Source organism: Archocentrus centrarchus, chromosome 21 (genome assembly GCF_007364275.1).
Source record: "Archocentrus centrarchus isolate MPI-CPG fArcCen1 chromosome 21, fArcCen1, whole genome shotgun sequence".
Taxonomy (NCBI): Eukaryota; Metazoa; Chordata; class Actinopteri; order Cichliformes; family Cichlidae; genus Archocentrus; species Archocentrus centrarchus.
Genome location: NC_044366.1, coordinates 10,975,553 through 10,995,584, shown reverse-complemented (window position 1 = coordinate 10,995,584; position 20,032 = coordinate 10,975,553). Strand labels below are relative to the sequence as shown.

Below are 20,032 nucleotides of genomic sequence, written 5' to 3'. Positions count from 1 at the left end.
TGTGAAATAATTGTGATGTATCAGCATTGCACTTAAGTGCTGGCAATGTGCAAAAGGTTAAAATGTGGAAACAGTGAAAAACAAATGCAAATAAAAGGCCAATTATGGGTTTTGTTTTGGCGAGCCATTACATTTCAAGGTGAAGGCACTGTAATGAAGTCTTCAGAGGTGAAGTGGAGTTAGAGAGGCTTGAGTCAAATGCAGCACTCTCCAAGGAGACAGTTTTTCAACTCTCCTGTGACATTTCTAAAATGGCTGGGGATGTTTTAACCTTTAACTTTGTGGATTTTTTGTTGGCAGTTACCTCATGCAAACCAGTGAAACTGTGTGTCCATAATGACAAGGGTCTTAGCTGATTTTTCATTGTCAGTATTTCTATTGTGGTCGCACCTAATTTGAACCCATTATTTCCCACCACGTCTTAATGTGGTGTTAAGAGGTCATGGTCATTTTACATATTTCTGTGAGAGACGGTTGCTCAGAACTTGTGAGACATGAAAAATTTCAGACCAGATATTTGTCAGATGACCTTTCTGAATGTGTGAGCATTATGTAATCAAGGTAGGATTACATTATTATAAAGCTGAAATTTCTTTCTTAAATTTTACTAGCACTGTTTAATTGATTGGCACATTAAAGTAACTCAAACCTATGGTGTGTTGCACAAAGTAAATACCTCTAATCAATTGTTTTTTTGTTTGAAAGCCCTCCTAAAATCTTCAATGTACAGTGTCTCCTCTGTGCAAACCACATGCTTTTAATGTTCAAGAAGAGGCTTTGTTGAGAAGAAATTAATAATAATAAAGCCATATTTAAATAGTTAAATATCTTATCTTGATACCTGAGTGAACTCCCAACTATACCATACACAACTGGAAATATTGATCAGTTTGAGATCAAGAACCTAAAAATGAATCTAATCCTTTGTGACTGAGAAACTGACCTATTTTCTTTATATTGATGTCCGCCACTGGTTTGATTACTTTGTGTTCTTTTGTTCCTTTCTTCCTCAGTTCATGAATAAAGCAATCATGGAGGTTAAGTGAATGGCCTTGAATTCTGCTTGATTGCAAGCTGCCAGGTTGCTGCAATTTAAATCATTTTTTCCCTAAAGCTTCAGTTTTTAATGAAAATGCCCTCTCCATGTGTTTTTTCTTTGCTGCAGGCCAGTGGGGTCAGTGTACCGGGGAAGAGTGTGGTTCTGGTGGGGTTCAGACAAGGACAATATGGTGCATCCACATGGAGGGCTGGACCACCCACCACTCCCACTGCCAGCACAAGGAAAAACCAGAAAGCCAGAGACAGTGCTTTAAGGTTTGCGACTGGCACCAGGATCTCTTCGAGTGGGAGGTGTCAGAGTGGGGGAGCTGTGTTCTTGTTCCTTTCTTTTCCAATGAGCTGAAGCTGAGGACGCCTGAGTGCATTACAGCACAGCATGGAATACAGAGGCGCAAAGTCTACTGTGTGCGCACTTCAAATCGAACCACAGTCAGCTCAAAGATATGTGAATTCTTTTCCCAAAAACCACCTGTGGAGCAGGCATGCCTAGTCCCCTGCCCCCAGGACTGTGTGGTTTCAGACTTCACCTCTTGGTCAAGTTGCAGCAAAACCTGCGGTGCTGGCCTGCAGCATCGGACTCGACATGTTCTGGCCACACCAATGTATGGGGGGGTAAACTGCCCCAACCTAACTGAGACCAGGACTTGTTCTGGACATGTTGACTGCCCAAATGGGAAGGATGAGTACCAGTACAGCCTTAAAGTAGGGGCCTGGAGTGAGTGCCGATTACCCCATCACAAGGATGCCCTATTAAGTGGAAGGACCACAGTCGACTTCAGCACTAGCAACAATGAGAACAACACAGTCACTCTGCACACACTAGCTTCTCAACAGCATTTCTATCACAACCACCACCACCACTATGCTCATGCACACATTAAGTACCCCATGTCATGGGAACTGGAGGTGGGATACCAGACAAGACATGTACGCTGCACAAGAAGCGACGGCAAGAATGCCATGCTGAGGTAAGCAAAATGCTGCTTACTTCACACCCAAAGAATAAGAAATCAGCTTGATGTGAATAAAAGTAAATCCCATGACAATTGATATATTGACATATTTTTTGACAAACATTATAAGCTCTTTGTTTTGCCTTTTTTAATTATTATGTCCACAAAATAAACTGTTCTAATATTTTAATCAGACAGTTATTCTTGCATAATTGTCCATTAGTCTCTGACATTGGCTTGCTGAAATTATAGACAACTCTTCAATGCAAAATTTCATCAGCTGCAAGATCTTTGAAACTTTTTCCTCGTGGATTAGCCACTGTACTTCAAATCTTCAGGTCCCCAGTACAGTGAAGCATTCCTAATCTATATTTCCATCACCATGCTTCACAGTTGGTTCAAAGTTACGGTATTTCAAAGCTGTCTTTGTTCTGCTCCAAACACATCTACTTTAACCACTGCCAAAAAGTTATATCTTGGATTTGTCTGTCCAGAGCACATTTTTGCAAAAAAATAAAAAATGAAAAAATAAAAATCCTTGTCTTCCCCTATGGTTCACTGGCACAATAAAGTTTTGCTTTTATATGTGTTACAGACAGCAAAATATTTTCCCTTGACACATCTCCCATGTAGGTCAAATTTTTGAAACATTTATCTGCTAGAATACACTTACAGTTTGACAAAAAACAGTCTGTGTGCCTTGGAATAAAATTTGAGTTTTTTTAGAAACTGTTTTTTTGAATAGTCTGCTCTGGGGCTGACACTGCTTGGGCAGCCTGTCCTGGACATATTGGCAGTTCTTTGAAATCAACTACACATGTACATAATTTTCTTTTTCTTCCCTTCCTTACTGGCATCCACAACCTTTTTTCCTCTTATCAGACCACCTACCTCAAGTGCCTAGGCAGACTTATTCCACCTGATACCACCTAAGGAGGTTCTAATCATTGGCACCAAACAGAACCCCTGATTCTAATTTTGTGGATTTGAAGGTGTGATACATGTCGTAGTTCGTTTGATTTTTTTTTTTAAATAAGAAAGCAACAGTACTATATCATCTTTTTTGTTGACACTGTATCAAAGAGGAAATGTTTCCTTGTTTAATAATAATAAAAGAAAACACCTGTAACTGATTTATCCTTTTTCAGTTTATTTTTCCACTGATGAAGAATGTGGGAAGTTTTTAAAAATATAGGAGCTAAATGTTGTTATCTAACTGGCAAAATAATCCTAATAGACACTACTGTCAATTGTTTTGTAATATGAGAGGAGCATAATCAGTGGTCACCCCTTTTCATGAGGTGTATTCAGTGGTATAAAATGCTTTGTATTGATGGTGGTTATTTATTCAATTATAACTAGATTATGCGAGGGCTGATGTTTGACCAGCATTTCAGCAAGGAAGGGAGGCATTATTGTGTTAAATGTCAAGTGTTGCCCCCCCCCCACCCACCCCACCCATCTACTCCCTTTCCCCATTCTCTGCTGTTAGAACTAACCTTGGTATTTGGATTTGATAAGAATGGATTTTTCTAAACATACTCAAACACAAAGCAAGATGCACAGTACACACAAATGCACACCTACACATACTGTGTTTCACACTCACACACACACAGACGCAAACAGCATTCTGTCTCACTTTTTTTTTTATATAGAGAGAAAATCACTGCATGTATATTACATTGATTAAATGCCACAATACCATTTTCTTGGTGCAAAGTGTCACTATTAGCTGGCTGTTTAAATCCATTTCTGACTGCCATTCAGTGTTTCAGAGACCACATTTCAATCACGTTGTTTCAATTAAGAGTTTTTATTGTCACATTGTTTATTTTTCTTTATTTATAGGAAAGTATATCGCACTGAAGTTGTACAGCATTTAATTATCATAGCCATTTTGCTGTGATTACTTTTGCTCGTCTCTTTCCATTTTGTACAGTGATTTAAAGATTGTGTGTCTTGTCATGCATCTGTCTTTCACATGTTATAATCTACAGTTCATTTGTCCCGTTGATTGAAAAGAACTGTTTATTTTGCTGTGCAAGATTAGAGGAGTGTAGCTTTTGAAATAGATTTCCCACATGCATTCTGCCTCATTTTACACTTCTTACAGCCTAATTACAAAGTGAAAGTCTAAAAATTATGTTGTATCTTAATAACCTGACTAATCCAGATCCCCAAATTAAACAACAAAAGCAATAATCACATGAGAAATCACCTGCTGTGGTTGCTATCAGCCCATTAATTGGCCACTGTATGGCTAGCGTGGCTACAGATATGGCTAGTAGGGGCTTTCCTTCACCACCTAGATGGCTGAGTGGGTTATGACTTCATTATATGGTGTCATTATATGGTGGTGGTGGCATCGATCTCATATATAAGCTTTTACTGATATATCAACAAAACTCCATGCTTACAGCACAGATCCTTGTCTGTACTTTTACCCAGTGTTTGTGTCCCATTTGACTTTTTTTTTTAGTTTTTGGTTTCAATTACAGCTTTTTTATTAGATTTGGGAATACAAATGTCAGGGTTTGGTTTAATTTTTTGCTTGTTTGTTTCAAAGGCAATCTAAGCAAATGTCAGACTGACCCAGTATCCTGTAGTGGACTGATGTGCCAGCTACATGGTTTGGCGCTATCATTGGCTGGACAACCCCAGCGATTTAATGGGTTAATAGCATTCGAATCATGTAGACTAATGTGCTTGGTTAATATCTTCAAGAGAGCATATCAGCTCTTTGTGGCACTTGTGTAAAACATTGACTTCATGTCTTGAGATCTGTGTTAATAGGAAGTATATGTTTTAAATGTTTGAGTGGAAGCAGCAAAGGTCATTTATTCATCAGCAAAACCACTCGTTTGTAGGGTCTCCAAGCTCTCTATCAACAAATCTAATTAAATCCCAACAACACTTGACATCTATTTATATTTTGCTTTGCTTACAACTGCATTTTCAAACTCTAAAGAGGTCACAAAGGTATCATGTTATGAAAGAAAGTTTCTCTGATGTGTCAGTAACGTACTCTCTTCAATCTGCAGCCTCTGTACCAAGGACAAATCCCCCCTGACCTTCCAGGCATGTGTGATCCCCAAAGACTGTCAGACATCTGAATGGTCATCGTGGAGTCCCTGCTCTAAGACCTGCCGGTCCACCGACCTATCTCCTGGCTACCGCCTCCGGTCACGGATCATGACACAGATCCCAGTTGGTGGGGGGAAACGGTGTCCTGCCCTTGAGGAAAAAGAAGCTTGCAATATCATAGGCGATTTGCTTGCAAACTGTCCCAGGTAAATTTTAACAGAGATGATCTTTAGTCCTTTTTTAAGGTCACAATCAAGTAAAAGTTCTGTTGGTGTGTAATCTCCTGATGCACGTGGTTACACATAACATGACAAATGCGAAAAATCCAGTAATGATTTTTTAATTTTGCTTCTTTGTGCACATTCACCGGAATAATTAAAGAGAAAGCCTAGAGGCTGCAAATATTTATGATTTTATAATTGAATAGATTTGTGCATATTGTTTTTTTGGCATTATTTTAATTATCTTGTGGCAGCCACAATAATCTCATGTACTGTTGGGAGTTCCTGACCCAATAGACATGACATGATAAAAAAACAGGGCTTGACAGAATGCCATTGTATTAGGGCATTCGAGTTACGATAGGATTTAGCTAATATAACATGCACAAAACAAAGTAGTCAATGGAGAATCACTTTCCCTGCTGGTAGATTTTGTTTTATTTGCTGAATCTACATTGAGTGCCTGAGAGCAGAGGATTTACATGATTAGGGAAAACTCATTACGGAAATTAAGCATTTGATAGATTACTACAGGCTGTTGTTCTGGTAAACTCCTCAAATATTATTGCTTTCTGCATCACTGCATTTTTCATAGATGAAACCAAACATTTGTTTAGAAGTTTTGGAATCAAAATAAGCATGCCCCCCCCCCTTCTCCTGACATACTGTGAGAGAAGCTTTTGCCAGAGACTGCTCTGACTAATTTGTCTTTTGCTTTGTGTGACTCTTTGAAAGCAACTGGTAATGTTGTGTGTATGCTGAGGCTTTATCCTTTTTAAGTACAATCATTTATCACTTTGTTTCTGAATGGATTACAGCTTTGTTTTGGAAAACACACAAACACTTTTTTCATGTAGACTTTTTGTAATAGATATCAAACAGTGGCACCATCACTGATTCAATTTAACAGCTTTTAACTCATTAACATTGCAAATATAACATATTTGCATCTCTGCATGCTCTGTCAGGTATATGTGGAGGACCACTGACTGGGGTGAATGTCATATCCTACCCTTACTGAGCCAACAGAACCGGAGACTGGCAAACATCAGCCTTTTGTGTGGAGGGGGCATCCATACCAGGAAGACCTACTGTGTTCAGGTCACTGATGCCTCAGCACCACATCACAGAAAGGAGGGTAAGGGGGAAAAAAAAGCCTTTATTTCAGTTGACCCTGGGCTTGCTGGAAACACGCTGTGACTCAAGAAGTACACCATAAATAATTTCCATGGTTTATTTGTGGTTTAAATTATTCAGGTGAATGCTATGAACAGAACATACAAAACCAAATTTGAAAATGCTGGGACACTGTGGAAAATGCAAATTTTAAAAATGTTAATTAAACCACTGTGTGGCATCCCCCCTTCTTTTAACAACAGCCTGTAAATATTGGGGAATTAAGGAAACCAGTTGCTGGACCTTTGGGAGGGGAACGTTGTCCTTTCTACCTGATAAAAGATTCTAGGTGCTTAACAATCCCAGGTGATTGTTTTCTCATATTTTTCATTTCATGATGCATTAAATGTTATTAGTTGATGAAAATGCTGGACTGCAGTTCAGCACCTGGACTCTTCTTCTACAACGCCATGCTGTTTAGCATTGTCTTGCTGAAATATGCAAGGCTTTCCCGAAAAATGGATCATCTGGATGGGAGCACATGTTGCTCTAAAACCTGTATATACCTTTTAGCACTGATGATGTCTTTCCAGATGTGCAAGCTGCCAGTTCCAGAGGTACTGATGCATCCCCATACTATCAGACATGTAGGCTTTTTAAGTAAGCGCTCATAGCAAGCAGGATGGGCCCTCTCCTATTTAGTCCAGAGGACACAACATCCATATTTTTCAAAAAGGATTTCAAATTTCGATTTGTCTGACCACAGAAGAGTTTCTCACCTTTCCTCAGTCCATTTGAAATGAGCTTTGGCCCAGAGAAGATGGTGGCACTTGTGGATCATATAGCTTCTTCTTTGCATGAAAGAGCTTTAACCTGCATTTGAACTTTAAGCTGCAAGTGTTCCTGAGTCCATGCAGTGACTTCCATGACAGAATCCATTTAAAATGCAATGCCGCCTGAGAGCCCTAAAATCATAGGTATCCCATGTTGATTTTCACCCCTTTGCCTTGATTTCTCGAGCTCTGAATCTGAATCTTTTGATAATATTATGTCCTGTAGATCAGTGGTCCCCAACCTTTTTTGAGCCGCGGACCGGTTTAGTGTTAGAAAATATTTCCACGGACCGGCTTTTAAGGTGTGGCGAATAAATACGTCAAAATAAATGATACGACCATAAACAAGTGTGATATTTTCTACGTATAATAATAAAAAACGGGAATCCACTTTGTATTCGTATGCAACTCTATCAGCAGCGTCCTCGTAACATCCCGCCTCAACATGAATAACAGGCTCTCTGCCCACAGCGCTCCCTGGTCAGCTGTTAGAGACATGGTAAAACATGCCTTCAAAATAAGATACACCGCAAAAACAAATACAGTAGAAATCACCTCAGTCGGATTCAAATGGCCCAGTTTGGGGTCTATTATCGAATTTCGCTGCAATGGCTTCTGCTTCATCTATGAATTTGCTTCTGCAAATTTTATAATCTGAAATTTTACTCGTAAGTGCAAGTTTGTAGCTTACACTTGCCACGATTGTCCCCGGTGAAATGAACTGATATAAACACTAAAACAATTTCCAGGCGTTGTTAGTGTGTGTGTAGTTGTGCACGAACGAGCCGATGCATGGAAGTGGGCGGACAGGAGCTGAGGAGGGTTTTAGCGCTAAACTCATCCAGTTTATGCGATCACATTTAACTGGAAATTTATTACAATGGGACCAGATTTTTCATCCGAGGTAGGTGAATATCCGACGGATTTATGTGATGATTTTATTGGAATTAATGTTAGGAAAAATCAGGACCTGCAGATGCCATCCAACTAGAGCGAAAACCCGATTTGTGCGACTTCGACTTAGGTGATTTTTACTGTATAAAGCGCATGAAAAATACAACTCACCATAACACTGAATCAGTGTAAGCCCCCTGAGCTTGTTTCTCTGATACTCATTTTTGCTGGCTTCTGGTTTGACTGGGTTCGGCCGATTTCACATGGAGCGTGGCTGCAGAGCCGCGGTGTCAAGCGCTGGAGAGTCAGTTTGATGGCTGGGTCTACCTCACTGCTATCCCCGGTGTTGATAAATAAAAATGGTAAATGGACTAGTTCTTACATAGCGCTTTTCTACTCTTGTTGAGCACTCAAAAATTTAAAGAAGCGTTATGTAGGTCAACCAACCGATTTCGTTAGACAGGCCTGAAGCTTCTGGGTTTAATTTTAGCGGTGACGTATCATGTGAGCAGAAACGTCTTGACACGTCAAGAGGAAGTCATGGAGGGAAGTAACGGAGCGAATCCGCCCATTTTTCAAAATAAAATATAGTTTAGGCGCAGATAATAAGTAAAACGGAAATAATTTAAGTTATTTATTCTTTATGTGCGGCCCGGTACCAAATGTCCCACGGCCCGGTACCGGTCCACGGCCCGGGGGTTGGGGACCTCTGCTGTAGATGATGATATATTCACAGTTTTCACAATTTTACATTGAGGAACATGCTCCAAAATTTGTAGACAGCTTTTTGCAGATTGGTGAAGCTCTGCCCATCTTTACTTCTGAAAAACTTCTGCTTCTCTAAGATGTTTTTTTTATACCCAATCATGTTACTGACCTGTTGCCAATTACCCTAATTAGTAGCAATTAGGTTCATTGCTGCTAATTAGGTTAATTTTAGTACCAGCTGTCTCTTTTTAATGCCACTTACTTTTTCCAGTCTTTTTAGAGATGTTGGTACAATCAAATTCAAAATGAGCTAATATTTTTCATTAAATAGTAAAATATGTCAGATTAAACATTTGATATGTCTTCTATGTTCTACTGTGAATACAATTTGTTTAGCTTTGGTTCCCTCATTTTTGCAGATCATTGCTTTCTGTTTTTATTTACATTTTATTCAATGTCACAATTCTTTCATAATTACGTCACCCTCCGATATGTGTACTGGTTATGTTTTCAGTCACATTTGTCATTGGTTTGTCTGTCTGTCCATTAGCAGGGTAACTTGGAAAATTATGAACCGATTTCAATAAAAAATTCTGGAGTTGTTGGGGGTGGTAGAAGGAACAATTCATTACATTTTGGTTGTTATCCAGATCACCATCTGCATCCAGGAATTTTTAAAAGGATTCTTCACAATTGTGAGCTAGAGGAAATATCTGATTATTGTCCTTATCTTGAAAAGTTGAACAAAAACTCATGAAACTTTATGGAAATATTCCTTAAGAGCCAAAGAACATAAAATTTCATTTTCAAGGTAATAGGTCAAGGTCACCAAAATTTTTAAAATTCATATCAGTGAATTTTTCATCTATTGTGATACAATTTGATACTCAGGTATAAACAGTTACAATTGATAAGTTATTGACATTTTCCACCCATCCATCCATTCACTTCTGCTTATCCTGTTCAAGGCCGGGGTGGGGGTGGGGGTGGGGGTGGGGGGGCCAGCTGTCATAGGGCGAGAGGCAGGGTATACAAAAAATACAAATGTTTGTTTTTATTTTTTCATTTAGATTTTTTTTTTTAGATTTTTTAGATTTTTTTATCAGCACATAGGGAATCTGGGGTGGGCAAGGGATGCGGTTTTGTAATTTCGGAAAAAACTAAAAAGTCATAAACATAACTAATATGTGTTCTAAGTACAACAAGACAGCATTATCTTAATGAAAGAGTCTTTCACTATGGTTTGGCTGAACAAGGGGATGCTGCTCTGCATGTCAAATGGTTAATTTTACCTCTAAAAGTGCAATGTTTTTCAAGAACTGCAAGCATCAGGCCTTTTTGGTTAGTTATTATAGTTTTGTATCTCATTTTAATATAAAATACTGAATTATTATTAAATTCAGAGACAGCAAAAATAAAACAGCAGTTAAATGAGTAAAGCAAAAAAATAAATAAATAAATAAATTTGCTCAAGAATTTAACATTTAACAAGTGGCATGTGTCCCATATCTCAGAATTGCTGCTTTTGTTTAATAAAAAATAATCTGAATTTCTGCTGTTTTTATATTCAATGAAAAGAGGCTGTTCATATATATATATATATATATATATATATATATATATATATATATATATATATATATATATATATATATATATATATATATATATATATATAAAATGCAAGCAGAACAATTTTTGATTGACATTTCTACTTTACAAACTGCTGTTTAAGACTAGGTGAAAATTTCTCTTCAACAAACACACTAGTGTGTGTTTGGGCATAGCCCCACTGTACTGTGAAAATTAACAAGCCTGAAAATCTATTTTTAGTCAGGATATGTCCGGCTAAGGTTAAAATAATCACCTCTAACCATGAAGAATGGACAGAGCTCTTTCTCCATTACGATACTTATTTCACACTGTACAGAACATGACACTGTATGTTACAAAGATTATACTGAGGATTATTAGAAAGTGTAATTGGGCAAGGAAATTTTCCCAAAGTTTCTTTGGAGAATTACTGAGGTGAATAAGAAACAAACTGTAAAATGCTTTGAAAATAAATGATAATTCTAACAAGCCAAAAACAGGAATATCTTCATATGTTATCTTTATAAAAATGTCCTTAGGTATTCACAATAAAAAAAAAAAAAAAAAAAAAAAACTATGGCAATGGCTGCTTCATTGTGATACAGTACTGCTATAAAAGGAAGAATAAGGAGACTCATGTACAACATCAAAATAAGACTAAAAATAAGTTATAATCTGATTCCTCTGTAATGAGTTAATTAGAGTTAACATAAAATCTAGACGTTAAAATAACAAGATAGGCTTAAGGTAAGAATGTCAAAAAATATCAAATTTATACTAAAATTTACAACAAAAAAAGCCTGACAATATATAAATGAATCGTTAGCAGTGATTCAAAAGAAGACTCTGATGAGGCAAGCCAGATTTTCTCAGGCATATCATTCAAAAACCGAGGACCCCCACAGCAACACTTTGTCTTTAAGTGTGAGGTGGGAACAGTTAACCGATTCCTGTCTGAGTAGCTGAGGCTGTGCACCAGTTGGTACAGGAGCAGCAGTTCCAGTACATATACTGGGCCCAGGCCATGAAGGGCTTTAAAAGTGATAAGTTAAATGTTAAAATGAATTTTAAAAGCAATGAGCAGTGAGCGTAGAGTCGTTAAGACTGGTGTAATATATTCAGTTTTCTTGGTTCTTGTAAGAAGTCTGGATGCTGCATGTTGCATCTGAAGTCTTTGTAATGCTTTCTGATTGATGCAAGTTTAAAAGAACATTACAATAATCCAACCAAGAGGAAATAAAAGACAGCTGACAGCTGATGAACAGTTAAAGGACCAAGGGAGGATTTGATGCTTAGATGCCTGAATGAATGAATGACTGTTTACCTTGTCTGAACCAATGATGAGAACTTCTGTTTTATCTGAGTTTAATTACAAAAAAAAAATGCACACATTCATTTCTTAATATCAGACAAATAGCAGTGGAATGAATTGCTATTTCCCTGTATGATGTGGTCAAGAGATAGCAAATATATAACAGTCTTTGGTCATTACTAACTAGCTGTGCACATGATTTCACTTTTTTGTTGTTTTTCTTTTCTTTTCTGGAAATGTCATTGAAAGCACCATGACCAACTCGAGATAAAGTGTAGTAACACTGTAGTTACATACCACTAGAGTAGACTCTAGAAGTGTGACCTTTTTCTCCTCACCATGTTAGTGTGAAAACTCTGACCAGCTAATTCAATATAGCGGATGCACACTAACTTAAACTGCATTATATTCTGCAAAATCGATATTTTCAGGAAACGAGTAAAACAGCTTGAGACCTGAAAGTGTGATTGACCTCAGAGAAGTGTGTTTTCACAGTTTTCAAATGTGGCATATGAGCTGGAGTATTAAATGAGAAATATTACTTTAATTTAAATGTTGAGTAGAACTTATCATCCCTCCCACTGTGAACCATAGCTGCAATATCAGGAAATGTACAGATATTAAACCCTGTAATAAAATGTAGACAGAGGCATACATTTCTGAAGTTAGTCAAAGTGCAGACTGGTAGAAAATAAGGAAGTTGCTGCAGTTATTTAAAAATATGAACTACAACTAATGATTTAGTTTGTACATTTACTGCATCTTGTTTATTACCTTTTATTCAGAGGGATGAGCTAGAGTGTAGATTTAAAATATGACCAAAAAAAAACAAATATTAACAGATAATCTAGTCCGATTCTTATTATTTTGGTTCAGACAGTTTTAAATACAAAGCAGAACAATTTGTTGTTCAGACGTTAACATTAGGCAACAGTAAAGACTTTTTTTGTCACATGAAAAACCAAACAAGAGTTTGGAGGAAAATAAATTTCTTACACAATGCATCAGAGTAACATAATATTGAAAGGAGGAATGAACCATCATTATTTAATGGCCAAAATGTACAAGTGCAAATATATACATGAAATTTCAGCCTGAAAATGTGCAAATGGGCCTAAATAAAGGAAAACTCAGTCAGACTAATTTGGTTCAAGTCTAGCAGTCTGCTAATACCAGTATCCTTATCAGCTGAACTCCAGTAGCTTCCAGTAACAACAGAGGTTTTGACTCAGTTGTCGAAGGGCAGAAACGAAAGAAATCGGGGTAACTCCCTTCATCAACAATGAAAAAAAAAGGCTTTACATGTTTCGCCGAGAGATATACCGCCAAATAATGCTAGACAACATTGATGATTATTTATTTGTTGGTTAAACCGATTTAAATTTGATCTCTAATGTAATGACCTCGGGGGTCTCCCCTGAACCTAATCAGCTTAGCTGGCTTGGATCCCTTTATTATCGCAGAACATTTTTATTTGCGGCTTACAAGAACAAGGAAGTTCTTGCCTGTGTGTTTTCATTGTTTTTACATTTGGCATATTGCCCATGTTTAACTTGATGCAAAAAAAAAAAAAAGTTTAACAAAGGAACGAAAATCTCTATCAACATTTTAGAAACATCAGCCTAAGAACATGTGGCTCAGCAAACACCAGCACACACAATATGGTGAGTTGTGGCAGCAGGAGGACACAGACTGTTACTGAATATTTATGAACAAAAAACCAATACTTTCTAATTAGCAAAATTAAAGTTCTAGGCTTATAAATCACTTTAAGAAAAGACTAACATGCATACTAAGTATTTAATTTATCTTTTTAATTAAACACAGTGGGTAGTTTTTAATGGCTGCCAACTGTAAGATTCTCTTTTGTAAATCACATCTTTCCCTCCCTTTCAAATATAACAGTTTATAAAATAATAACAAATTAAGTTTCCCTCCATCCATATTTTCTTACAGTGCTGACCTGAGTCCTGGGTTATGTGGTGGAAGCATTGCTGGAAGAAGGCATTGTTCAGAGAAATGCTTGAAGATCAGAAGTGTATTTGTGAATATGTTAGCTCAATGTAGAGTATGAATGAAAGCAGCTCTTTGAACCACTGGATGTGAGAGACCACATCAATACTTCAACTGCAATGTTTACCTTGATATGACTCGCACAGTTTTAGATGATAAACAGACGTGGCTGCAAGGCATATGGAGAATATAGAGAGCTCAATCAGGTAATGCGTAATGCATTTTGCTTTTATTGGATGCCTACAACTGTAACACAATTGACAAACATGAAAACACAATTTAGGGCGCAAAGCAGAAAGATCTGTACTGCACTTTATCAGTGTGTTTAGGCAACCATCTCATTTTACAAAGGAGATCAAATACCATGTAAATTACTTTTGGTAAAAAGACAAAATGCACAGTGGACATTTAGTGAATATCTCTATGGGCTCTCATTTAAATGGAAATTTCCCTCTCAGTAATGTGCGGAGGTGCATCAAAATGGAATATTAGATTGAATAAATCCCTGTGTTGTGGACAGGCAAAAAAAAAAAAAAAAAACCCTCTCACTCTGTGAGAGAGACTAATGTCAGAGCCCATTACAGGTGGCTGAGCTGACTGTGATCTTCAAATAATGTCAGCCATGCTTAGCAGTGAATTGGTTGTACCGTGTCTAGACTTAATATCTCCCTGTTGAGCTGCTGTTTATTCCTTTAGCTGGCACTGCCCTCCCAGTCGAGTCACGCGGCAAAATGTGTAAAAGCTACATTGTTCCACAGCACAAAACATCATAGCTTTTACAACAAAGGCACTAAAATTCTGACATTCATATGTGTGTGTGTGTGTGTGTGTGTGTGTGTGTGTGTGTGCCTTGTTTTTCCTTTTGGCAGTTAAGTTGTGTCACAGGGCCTACCCTCATTAGACCGAGGTTTGGTTCTGTGTGCAACGATGACTTTTCAGCTGTTCTTTTCAGACTTTTTGTTCTCACTGTGGACCAATTACTTTTTAGCTTACTTAGTTTCATATTGATTTATATTGATATATTTTATATTGTTCAAGATTTAGTGTAATTCTAATTTCTGTTTAGGTTTTACTCTTTTTGGAATGTTGGGTTAAAGTAGACCCTTTCACAGCCTTCCCCACATAATACAAAACTTAATTTTTCATTATGCAAGGTTGATGCTTCCTTTCTTTGCAGTGGGTCGTCCAAAAGAGATTTCATATGGATTTACAACATTTATTGAGAAAATATTACTTTTGCACAACCCAGCTGCTGCAGATTTTGCTGTGAGACTGAACTGATCTTCCACTTTATAATGTCTGAAGTCAGACATGAGTAACTTTCTGTACATGGAACCTGCTTATCACCACAGTGTATGAAATTTGAAGTTGTAATCTTTACTAATTAATGCAATACTATCTTGCCAGTCACAGCTATCCATGCTTTTATAACAGATATGCTTCCTCATCTCATTCACTTCCCTCACATAAACTATCACAAACTTCTGTTTGGATTCCATTCCCAAACATATTACTTGGTAATCACATGCGCGCGCGCGCACACACACACACACACACACACACACACACACACACACACACACACACACACACACACACACACACACACACACACACACACACACACACACACACCCATTACAACTGCCTGTATGTGTTTTTGACTTGTACTTGGTTGATCCTTGCCTGTTTCTTTTGCTTGTTCAGTGTCCAGGCCTGTAAATGCTCGGCTGTGTGATGGTGAAGAGCCTCCCTTGGCTGTCCAGCACTGCTCCATTCCCTGCCAGCACTACTGCTTGCTCACCCAGTGGTCATCCTGGGGTGCCTGTCTATATGACAGCTGCGAAGAACCACATGGGAAGAAAGGTATGCTGACAGAAATTGATATAAAAATGAACAAGCTTTGGACTTTGAAAGATATGGATTTGCAGAATCATTGTATTTTCCATGTCTACATGTGTTTACCTGTCACAAGCGTTACGTCACAGCTCAAATTGGATGGAGGGAGGGAACATAGAAATATTTTTGGTTTCTGTGAAGATATTTACACAAAAAATAAGAACCACAAGATAAAATAAGTCAAAAAAAGAGAAAAACTGCAGGAAAAACATAGCCTGTGAGTGCTGCCAAATCAAAGAAAGGAACAAAGCCAAATGCAGGCTAGCATAGTTCACAAAAATACTAACTACAAAAGAAAATAGAACTCAAATACAACTAACTCGTTGCCCAAAACAAAACACAAAGCAGCAATATCCTTACAGAAAATGTCACTAAACAAGTAATGCATGCGCCTAAGCCTGGCCTAGCCACAGACAGTAATGGGTACTTCAAACACAGAATTAATTCTACCTGGTTTCTCTGTGCAGCCTTGCAGACTGTATCAGCAGAATACATCCTCTCAGTGTTTCCTCGTAGTGTTGCCAAATAGGAGATTTAAGCAAAAGGTACAAAAGGTGGACCACTCCCATCGACATCCACAGTGGGCTTAAATAAGACATCGACAAGTTTTGGATCTACTAATTGGTGGGCTGGGCTGACCTTCTTACCTATTGGCAGCCAGTGCAGCTGGTGTCACAGGGCCAGTCACAACAGAATTTACATTTGGCCAAATACGCTGTCGAGTTAAACACATTGGAGGCGACAATGGTCACGTCTGTACCACAAAGCTTACCTTAAAGGAATTATGTTAAGCTATTATAGAAAAAAATTTTAATATGATAGCTGTAGATGTTCGTGATTAAATAATTTCATTTCAAAGCCCAAGAGATACAGGCTATGCTTGCTTGCCAAAGCTATCATGACTATGTGATTCGAGTACATGGAAGACATCATGGAAGACACAATGTCTCAAAATGCATGTTCCATGTAGAAAAACATCATAATCATTCATGACTGACGTGAAAAGAGAGGTAGAAACAGAATAAGGTAGCATTTGATTTTGATTGCCCATATTCACTTCCAAGGACAGAGAGGCAGTAATTGTATTTTTTAATGTATCCATCCAACTTTTTATGTTTACTATAATAGCTGCACTGTAACTCAAAATATAATTTAGTCATGCATCCAGCAATTATATTTCAACAATGAAGTCTGGCAATGACTAGACTTCAGCCAAAACATGAGGACTTCTATTCCTAGTGATCACAACAGCTCCAGAAACAAAATCTAACAACCAAAGTGCATTAGCGAGTCCTCTTAAAATGCACGAACATTTTTTTTTGTGCTTCCAGCTGTCTTCAAAAGTAAAGCACTGTTTTCTCAGAATTACTTTTGACCAATGGGCAAACAGAAGGATGGCTACAAAACATCCTAAAAGATACCTTATCCTATATATGTAAGTCTACATATAACTGGCTGACAAGCTGATATGATTTAAAAGTGAGAGTTTCATTTGATGAGACAGTGGTGAAATCATAACTAAAAATATATAATAAAAATAAAAAAAATGTCAGTTTTATTTCAGGAATGTTGCACATGTAAATTACCTGTGTTCTTAAATATAGACAAGAAGTGATTTTACAGTAACCTGAAAGCTATCACATACATGTACATCATTTTATTTTACCAATGTGATGCACTTTGTGCTTTGATTGTCTCAAAGACTGTTTGTGCAGTGCTTCAGCAATCCTGAAACTTAAAGAGGAAGAGTTATTGTCCCTGACAGAGGTTAAGTGAGAAAATGTCAGTGAAAAAGACCAGTGTTGTCAGAGTAGTATAGAGAGGCAGTATATGTTTGGATCTTAAATTGTTTGTTGATAAGCACTTGTCTGAGAAGAAATTGGCTTTGGAAGAAGGTGCCACATGTTTAAACTGCAGCAGACGAAAGACAGAGACACCTAGATTTCAGCTCTCAGCCCTCAGGAGGCTGGAAGGAGTATCAGCAGATAAGACGCTTCCTGTCTGTGTGTGTGTTTGCTCATGTGAAGCGTGTGCAAGAGTGTGTCTCTGTGTGTGAGAGAGTAGGTGTACTAAAGTATTCAACACACTCTTGCTGTCGATGTTCTTGTCTTTTTGCACAGGTGAATGTGTGTCATATCTGACTGCTTTAAAAAGGTTGTGCATCGAGTATCTGTGTGTGTGTGTGTTTCAGTCAGTGTGCTGGTAGTGTCGGGACTGTTAGTGTGTTAGTGCTTTGCTAAAAGGGCAGCATGACCTCGTCCCTGCCGTGAGTAAATGCGCATGAAAGCGCCCCAGGGAGTGAGCGAAGTGTGCATTGTTCAGGTCAGTGCCCATACTCTCCAACACTGGATCTCAATGGGATGAGGCAGCCCCTCTCGCAGACAGTGTCATTAATATATTTCAAGGAGTGGAAAACACAGCATCTGCTGTTTTGCACAGGGCTCTCTTGTGGCACACTGTCTTTTGATGGTGTTCATAAAGACTATGAGTGCACAACAGAGAGCATATGAACCAATACAAAACCACTTGCTAGAGCAATATTGCCTGTGATGCAATGAACACTTATGTAGTAGTATTGTTATTATCAAAGTCTCTGACCATAGCCTCCGAGCTGCAAAGAATTTGTGGCACACTTTGCTTTTGTGTTTCACAATATTGGAATAAACTGTGATCTATCTCAAACTGAAAGGATCCCATGTTCCAGGTAGAGGAGCCAAGCTGATGCTTCCCCTGCTTTGCTTTCTGGAAAATTACAAATTTAAATAATCTCACAGCACTTTATGTGCTTTTCACATTTTTCTCATTATTGTGGTCTGTCACATTTTGCAGCCTTAACAAAAAAAATGAATTGAACATGGGAGGTTACTGAATAGAATTTTGGTAATGCCTCTGCAAGAATTCAGAGAGCTGCAGGGAGGTGTATTTCTAAACAATTGTGTGCTAAAAATCACCAGTTGGCCCTTGTTTCCTTGAAATAAACCTGGTATGACCAAGAAACCTTTCAATTATTAATATCCATGGGGGCAAGCCCAGCCAAATTGTTTTTTGTGGTTTAGATGTGAGTAACAGTAAGTGCTCTGGGCAATGCTGCAATCGATCCACAGTCTCTTTGCTCTTCGAGAGCACACTTGGGCAGCATCACTCGGATCTGGCCGCTGAACTGGTGGCTCACACCAATAGATGGTTGGGGGATGTAATTTGCAGAGTGGGCATCCAGGGGTTTGACAGGTCCACCTGTGAAGGGAAAGAATATGAGACCTTTCAGCCACGTGTAAATTGAGTATTGCTCAAAAAGAAAAGCTGCTCCAGCTCAAGTGTCGCGAACATTTACTGGAGAAATTGCAGCAGCTAAAAAATATTATTTTTATCCTACAATTTTTTTATCCACAAAAGCATTTCTCGGAATCATGAGGGAACTGGAAGAACTCAGTAGTCAACGGAAAATATGTATTATAAATATGGATCACGAGGTGTTCAATCAGTAAAGAAGCATAAAGAAATGAATATTTTAAGAATAATCCATTTCTGAGATAATATTTTAGAGCCAGGAAAATTTGCCCTAAAAAGGAACAAGAATGCAATTTGACGGGTGATTGGGTAACTGGCTGAATAATAATGACTGTGTCAAAACGTTGATCATGCTGCAATTTGCTAATTACTGTGTAAACTATCTTTAGAGCACTGTGTTGTTCATGTCGCATGAATCACGTTGCACCCTCTTTAATATCTCTCTGCTACTGTCATTCTTTTCTTTCTTTTCTCTGCTGTTGTGTCACTGTTGCACTTAACCAAGAAGATGTATGAATGGACTGTAGCCATCAAGGCTAAAATTGGGTTGAAAAGTAAAGGTAGACGTCTAGTTACACCGAGCTGATATTTCAACAGATACACATTTGCCTTCTAAAGGACAGCAATCAGGACCCTCACTGGTTTCTAACTCTTTATGTTGCCTGTTGAGCAACATTGAAAGGGTAGCAACAAAAAGACTGCATCTTTTCCTTTCCTGCTAAAGTGAAAAATTTGCAGTGACACCAAGTTTCCTACTCCTGATATGCAGTTTAGGTTCAGCAAATGTGACTTTTTTAGACCATGAAACTGTGACATCCACAATTTAAGTCTAACTGCTGTATCGCTGTCTGCCTTTTTCTCCTGTTGTTTGGCACTTAAAAAAATATAAGCTGAGAGAGGAAACCATACAGGTTTATTAAGTTGACACACTGGCAAAATTTTTCTTGCTTTAGAGTTTTACTGATTTTTCTCAGGTGCTAATCTTGTCAATCATTGCCTTTTAGATGGCAATTATTTCAATTTGGTGAATATTGCATGGATTGAAATTATTAAGCA

General features: G+C 38.0%; 1 protein-coding gene across 1 annotated transcript in view; it reads left to right on the top strand.

Moving 5' to 3' along the window:
- Positions 1 to 1,143: 1,143 nt before the first annotated feature.
- Positions 1,144 to 20,032, top strand: part of thsd7ba (thrombospondin, type I, domain containing 7Ba) — a 115,587-nt gene continuing 96,698 nt past the window's right edge. The window contains exons 1-4 of the mRNA XM_030758123.1: positions 1,144 to 2,027; positions 5,057 to 5,305; positions 6,289 to 6,458; positions 15,497 to 15,655. Coding sequence (XP_030613983.1) covers positions 1,144 to 2,027; positions 5,057 to 5,305; positions 6,289 to 6,458; positions 15,497 to 15,655 — 1,462 coding nt within the window. The remainder of the gene's footprint in view (positions 2,028 to 5,056; positions 5,306 to 6,288; positions 6,459 to 15,496; positions 15,656 to 20,032) is intronic.